The following is a 7,500-nucleotide window of genomic DNA, read 5'->3' on the forward strand; positions in this document are numbered from 1 at the left end:
TTTTTTGTGTTTCATAGTGTTTTCATAATATATAGTTCAATTTTTTTTCATATAGTCACAAGTGCTGCCTTTTTTTTATGGTGTTTTAAGTAATATATCTTGTTTTTCATTATATATTGTCATTTTTTCATATATCTTGCTATTTTTTCGTGTTTGATAGTGTTTTCATAATATATAGTTAATTTTTTTTCTCATATAGTCACGAGTGCTGCCTTTTTTATGGTGTTTTAAGTAATATATCGTGTTTTCCATAATATATTGTCATTTTTCATATATCTGCTAATTATTTGTGTTTGATAGTGCTTTCATAATATATAGTTAATTTTTTTTATATAGTCATGAGTGCTGCCTTTTTTATGGTGTTTTAATTAATATATCTTGTTTTCCATAATATATTGTCATTTTTCATATATCTTGCTACTGATTTGTGTTTGATAGTGTTTTCATAATATAGTTCAATTCTTTTCATATAGTCACGAGTGCTGCCTTTTTTATGGTGTTTATAATAATACACCATGTTTTCCATAATATATTGTTATTTTTTATATATTTACTACTTCTTATTCGCATTTGACAGTGTTTCCATAATGTATAGTTCTATTTTTATATATATTCACGAGTGCTTCCTTTTTTTTATGGTGTTTTCAATAATAAACCGTGTTTTCCATAATGTATTGTCACTTCATATATTTACTACCTCTTCTTATTCATACTTGACAGTGTTTCCATAATATATAGCTATTTTCTGTTATATATTCACGAGTGCTTTCTTGTTTTATGGTGTTTTTAATATTACACCTTAATTTCCATAATATAGTGTAATTTTTCATATAAATACTATGTCTCCGTATTCATATTTGACAGTGTTTCCATAATTTATAGTTCTATTTTCATATTTACGAGTATTTCTTAACTTTTTTTTAATATTACTTAATTACCTTTCCTTCTTAGATGTGTATGATAATGTAGTGTTTTCATGGTATCTAGTGTTCCTTTTTACATGTTAATGAGTCTATGTCTCCTTCCCCACAGTGTCTCCATAGTACAAGGTTTTATTGCCTCAGTCACCTAGTACACTGATTCCAACCTTGCTGTGTTTTCATAATGGAGCGGTCCTGTTTCTCTTTAGAGTTTCAATAGTTTTTGTGTTCTCATAATGTAACTTTCCATTTTATTTAGACTTGTGGTTTTTTTTCATTGCGTGTCGTTTCTCACTCATTAACGTTTGTATACATTTTTTTCACTGATTTTCATTAGTTATGGACTCGACATTTATTGTATTGAAGTATTTACCTTTCCCTTATTGTTTTCTCATGATATATCGTTTTGTTTTTATTTATTTACACAAGTCCTGTAGTTTTTCCAGAATGTAGCGTTTTTATTGTATTTCCAGATGTATGTTTTTTTTTTTTTCCCATTGTGTATCGTTTCTCATTCCTCATTAACGTTAGTATACATTATTTTCACTTTTTTTGTCATAATTTATCGTCTCTACATCCATTTTATTCAAATTAGTTGTTTCATAATACACCGGTTGTTTTCATCCATTTACACAAGTACTGCAATTTTTCCATTTCCGTTCGTCATTGCATACATATCCCTTACCTTTCAATTATAGTGTTTTCATAATGTTACCTCTTCTTTCTGCACACACGAGAACTCAGATGTGCAGTGTTTTTCATAATGTTTTGTTCGCCATTGCATACATACCCTTTTCCTTACAATTATAGTGTTTTCATAATGTTACCTCTTGTTTCTGCACACACGAGAACTCACTTCAACTCAGATGTGCAGTGTTTTCATAATGTTTTGTTCGTCATTCCATACTTACCCTTTTCCTTTCAATTGTAGTGTTCTCATGTCACCTTTTCAGTTTTCTTCTAAATCTTCGTGTGCAAGTTTCATAAAGTTAAGTTATATGTAGTGTTTTTATGTCACCTTTTCAGTTTTCACCTATACAAGTATCTCAATGTGCAGGTTTCTTAAAGTTCCGTTTATTATCAAACTCTATACTCCTTTCCTTTCAAATGATAGAGGTTTCATAATGTTTTTTTTTTCTCTCTACACACACACACAAGTACTTAACTCTTTCAGTACTGGGACGCATTTTTACCTTGATTTTTGGGTATGATTAGGCAATTTTATTTGCTTTAGGAATGGTTTATGGAGGTCAGAAGATTAAAGGCCAAAGTCTTTGCTATTTTAATCCCCCTTTTTTGTATTTCTGAAGCCGTTTCAAATCGCCAAAAATCAATTATGTAGGTCAGAAGATTAAAGGCCAAAGTCTTCACTATTTTAATCCCCCTTTTGTATTTCTGAAGCCGTTTCAAATCGCCAAATATCAATTATGGAGGTCAGAAGATTAAAGGCCAAAGTCTTCACTATTTTAATCCCCCTTGTTTTATATTTCTGAAGTCTTTTAAAATCGCCAAAAATCAATTCCCGAAGTTGTATCTAGTCGCCATATAGTAACCAGAATGAATATGAAAACGCGTCATGGTACTGAAGAGATTAGATATGCAGTGTTTTCTTAATAATGTGTTTCCAGTGTTTCCCTCAGGTGTGTTAAATTAATTACCGTTTTGCAGAGCCTGTTTCCTGTTTCCGTCTCACTCAGTCCACACGGCACAGTAATACCTCTATGTAATAACACCCTTACGGATCTTTATTCTCACGTTTGTTCAAAGTTTCAGTGTAACTTTAAAAAGGTTAGTGTTTTTCCCCTCAGATTTTTTTATTTGTTTATTTTGGGAGTGTACTAAATGTTCTATAAATTTGCTCCTTTAAAATTGCACTTTAAAAACGATTCCCTTTGATGTTTGTGTGAGTGATGTGACTAATATATTGTTTTTTTTTTTTTCATCTTTTTCGTTTTCTCTTATGGTGTTCGTAAAGTCCTATGCTGGTGCCTTAAACTATTGATATTTATTTATTTATTTATTTATTTATTACAAGTTTATTTATTTCTCTCTTCATACACGCTACACTTTTTTTTTTTTTTTCGAAGTTACTCAAGCTCTCTCTCTCTCTCTCTCTCTCTCTCTCTCTCTCTCTCTCTCTCTCTCTCTCTCTCTCTCTCTCTCTCTCTCTCTCTCTCTCTCTCTCTCTCTCTCTCTCTCTCTCTCTCTCTCTCTCTCTCTCTCTCTCTCTCTCTCTCTCTCTTTTTTTTTTTTTATTTAAACATAATTTATACAGAAGAACATGTACCCAAAGGCGCACTGTCGTGTGCTACCTATTCTAAGGGTACTACAATCTATTTCTCTACAATATTTACAAGACTTAAAAATAGATAATATACAAGATGGTCAGCATGTAAATGGAGCACTGTTCTTTTCACTTCACTAGCACTATTCACGCACTGCACTACACTGAGTGTCACGTCACAAAGAGTGTCAGAGGAGTTGGCAGTGTCTGTCTCCACTTATGTGCCATCAGTTTGACACTGTGTGTGTTCATCTCCTGGACGTGAGGCACCGCGGCCGTGAACAAGTTCCACATCCTGGAGACGCGTCCTGCGAAGGTGCGTTGATGCTGACACCCGTGGGATCGCGGCACCTCTACGGCGTCACCACCATTGAGCACCGTTCTCGTGCTCCGTGCGGTGACTCTCAGAGGATGACGCAGCCCTGCCAGATGTGGCACTCTTTGCACCTGTGCCTTATGGAACACTACGATCGCCGCCACATCTCTGCGGTGTTCCAGTGAATCAAGGGACGCTCAGGCTCTGGGTGAGGTGGTATTGCAGCATCTACTAGCCGTATGGCGCGGCGTTGGATGCTGTCCAGTCTCCTTCTGTGTGTGGCGGCACAGGACATCCAGGAGAGAGCTGCGTACTCAAGGTGGGGCCGCACCTGTGCCTTGTACAGCAGCAGTCTCCCTTCCTGTCGAGGAAACTGGCGATCCTTCTGAGAGCGGAGATCCTGTGAGAGGCTTTCTTGGCAATGGATTTGACATGGCTGTCAAACCTCAGCCCTCGATCCACCTCCACTCCAAGTATCTTGACGTCATCTTGAGTGGAGAGCAGCAGCGCCAAAAGACAACTTTCCTGCCATTGCTGCCATGGCGGCTGGGGACCGAGAGACAACCATTGCCTGTGTCTTCTCCGGCGCGAATGTCACTTGCCAGCGAGCACCCCACTCCTCTATCACTCGTAGCTGCTGATTGATGGCCTCAGCAGCCCGCCCACTGTCCTGGCGTGGATAGGTATAGGAGAGGGTGCAGTCATCAGCATAGGCCTTGACTCCTGGCAGTAGCTGGAGAAGATCATCCACGTAGATATTCCACAGGAGTGGGCCAAGAATTGAACCCTGTGGCACTGATGCCTCCACAGGCAGGGACTCAGATGTTTGCCCGTTGACAACCACCTTGAGGCTTCTGTCCTGCAGGTAATTTCCCAGGAGTCGTAGCAAGCCACCCTGGATGCCTTTAGCACGAAGCTTTTCCAGTAATCCGTTGTGCCATACTTTATCAAAAGCTCCAGCTATGTCCAAAGCAACCACTATAGTGTCCTTGCCGTCGTCGAGGGCGTCCTGCCACTGCCTGGTGAGAAGCATCATTAGGTCGGAGGTTGACCTTCCAGGTCTGAACCCAAACTGTTGGTCTGAGAGGAGGGCATTGTCCTTGAGATGGCTACACACCACCTCTGCCACGACCCTCTCAAACACTTTACCCACCACTGACAACAGGGATATGGGTCTGTAGTTTTGGGTCCGTCCTCTCTCTCTCTCTCTCTCTCTCTCTCTCTCTCTCTCTCTCTCTCTCTCTCTCTCTCTCTCTCTCTCTCTCTCTCTCTCTCTCTCTCTCTCTCTCTCTCTCTCTCTCTCTCTCTCTCTCTCTCTCTCTCTCTCTCTCTCTCTCTCTCTCTCTCTCTCTCTCTCTCTCTCTCTCAACAGCAACAAAACCAACACTTACTTCATCAAAGACCTTAATTTTTTTTCCTCTTTTTTCCCTCTTTTGTTTTCCACCATTTCTTCTTGCTGTGTGTGTGTGTGTGTGTGTGTGTGTGTGTGTGTGTGTGTGTGTGTGTGTGTGTGTGTGTGCATATTTTCAAGCTTCCTACTCACTGCTCGCTGTCTCAAGCTGTGCCTTTAACTCTCACATTTTGAATACTATAACAGCTTGAAGCATAAATATCAAACTTTTTTCATTATACGCATCAATTATACCCATTTTTTAATATTACATGTATTGCTGCCTTTTATTTACGTTTTTTCTCTATGATAAGCAAAACTATATAATGCTTGTGTTTCGTGTATAACTTTATATTTGCATTTTTCACCTCTAAACATTAATTCCTATTTTTTTTTTTTTAACAGTTAAGTGGATAAAGCTCTCAAAATAATAACAAGCTGCACTAGTCTTTTTTTTTTTTTTTTTTGTGTGTACCCTTTAAAAGATACGATGCTAAGTGGTGTATTTTTTTAATGGTTAGTTTAAGTGTGTGCTCTATTTTGACATTTCTCTTAGTGCTTTGGTGTCATCCCCTCCATTTCACCTTGTCCTTATTTGTCTTCTTTTTTGGAGATGCCGCTCTGCACTGCTCACTCCCCTTCCCTTATTCCCCTCACTCCTCTCACTCCTCTCACTCCCTTTACTCCTCTTACTCCCCTTACTCCTCTCAGTCCCCTTCATTCCCCACATTTTTCTCCCCAACCTCCTGCAGTGACCTCCTGGTGATCCCCTTTTTTCCTCCCCTTCTCCATTTGTCGTTTATTTTCCCCTCTTATTTTATTTTTCCTTTTTTCGTGTTTATTTCTTTCCCTTTCCTCCTTTTCTTTTATATTTTATGTTTTTATATTCTTTTCCTTCGTTTATTTATTTTTTTCTGTGTTTTCCTCTGTTTCATGTTTCTTAATTTTCGTTTTTGGTTCCTTATCCTATCGTGCTTCCTTCATTTGCCTTACTTTCTTCCTTCCTCCTCCTCCTCCTCCTCCTCCTCCTCCTCCTCCTCCTCCTCCTCCTCCTCCTCCTCCTCCTCCTCCTCCTCCTCCTCCTCCTCAAGTGTTTACTCCATATCCTTCACTTATACTTATTCCTTCATTTACACTCCATCCTTCTCCTCCTCTTCCTCCTTAAGTCATTTTTATCCTTAATCTTTCTTTTATCGTGCTTCTCACATATTTTGCACCCATCTCTTTCTCTTCCTCCTTCTGCTCCTCCTTCACCGTGCCCTGGCCGTGGCTGCACTTCACACCTGCTTCACCTACATACAGAACGCCCCGCGGCCCGCAAATCTTCCCTGGCTGTTCTGCTACCTAGACTTCCCGGCCACCATGGGTCTTCAGATTCTCTCAACCACAGTCCTCAGTCCTCTCCAGGTGAGTGTCAAAACCTTCGTCCTCATCCTTGTTCCTTTTCCTCCTCTTGTCCTTGTTTTTATTTTTGTTCTTGTTTTCTTATTTCCTTTGTTTTTGGGTTGTTTCCATGTTCTAGTGTTTTGTTTTTTTTGTTCTTGTCATTGTTCATTTTGTCCTTGTTCTTGTTCTTGTTCTTGTTTTCTTATTTCCTGTTTGTTTCTTGGTTTATCTCGTTCTTGTTCTCGTCTGTTTTTTTTTTTTGTTCTTGTCCTTTTCATTTCGTCCTTGTCATTGTTCTTGTCCTTGTTCTTGTCCTTGCTCTTGTTCTCTTAGTTCCTTTTTCTTCTTGTCCTTTGGTTTACCTTGTTTTTGTTCTCGTCTTTTTGTTCCTTTTTTCTTGTCCCAGTTCATCTCGTCCTTGTCCTTGTCCTTGTCCTCTAGGCTCCTCCTGTCCTTGTCCTGGTTCACCTCTGCTTCCTCCTCCTCCTCTTCTATTCTTGCCCTCTTCGTTAACCTAAACTTACCTTACCTAACCATACCTTACCTTACCTTACCTTACTTTCCCATTCCTTTGTCCTCATCTTTGTCCTCATTTTGTCCCTGTGTCCCCTCTCCTTCAGCTCTTCCATTTTCTTTTCCTTTTTTTTTCTTCCTTTCATCTTTTTACCTATCATCTCTTTTTGTCTTTATTGTTTCCTTCTCCTCCTTTTAAGTATGTTTTTTTCCCTTCCTTCTCTTGTTATAGATATTTTTTCCTCTGCCTCTTGTTATATCTATTTTTCCTCCTCCTCCTCCTCCTCCTCCTCCTCCTCTTACCTTTATATCTTTCTTCTCTTACATCCGTCTTAACCTTTCCTTCCTTCCCTCCTCCCCCCCTTTCCTTCTCCTCCTCTCTCCTCTCTCCTCCATCCTCCCTTTTCCTCCATTCCTCCCTAGTGGCGCCAGGCGAGCTCCTCCTCCTCCCTCGTTTATTCATTCGTCATCCTCCTCTTCCTCCACTTCCTTCTCCTCCTGTTACTTCTTCAGGTTTCTTCTTCTTCTTCTTCTTCTTCTTCTTCTTCTTCTTCTTCTTCTTCTTCTTCTTCTTCTTCTTCTTCTTCTTCTTCTTCTTCTTCTTCTTTTCTTCTTCTTCTTCTTCTTCTAGCTCTCCTTCTTCTTCTAGTTATTCTTTTTCTTCTTTTCTTGTTTTTCTTCTACTTTTGTT

The 7,500-nt window shown here is 39.1% G+C and overlaps 1 protein-coding gene across 11 annotated transcripts in view; it reads left to right on the forward strand.

Annotated features, from left to right (window-relative positions):
* LOC123510311 (oxysterol-binding protein-related protein 8-like) overlaps positions 1–7,500 on the forward strand; it is a 72,799-nt gene that overhangs the window by 33,832 nt on the left and 31,467 nt on the right. For 9 of the 11 annotated variants that reach the window (XM_045265319.1, XM_045265316.1, XM_045265318.1 and 6 more), the window contains one exon: positions 6,213–6,317. The exons of the other annotated variants lie outside the window; for them this stretch is intronic. In XM_045265319.1, coding sequence (XP_045121254.1) covers positions 6,213–6,317 — 105 coding nt within the window. The remainder of the gene's footprint in view (positions 1–6,212; positions 6,318–7,500) is intronic. 11 annotated transcript variants of the gene reach the window in all.

This window comes from Portunus trituberculatus, chromosome 28, assembly GCF_017591435.1.
Source record: "Portunus trituberculatus isolate SZX2019 chromosome 28, ASM1759143v1, whole genome shotgun sequence".
NCBI lineage: Eukaryota > Metazoa > Arthropoda > Malacostraca > Decapoda > Portunidae > Portunus > Portunus trituberculatus.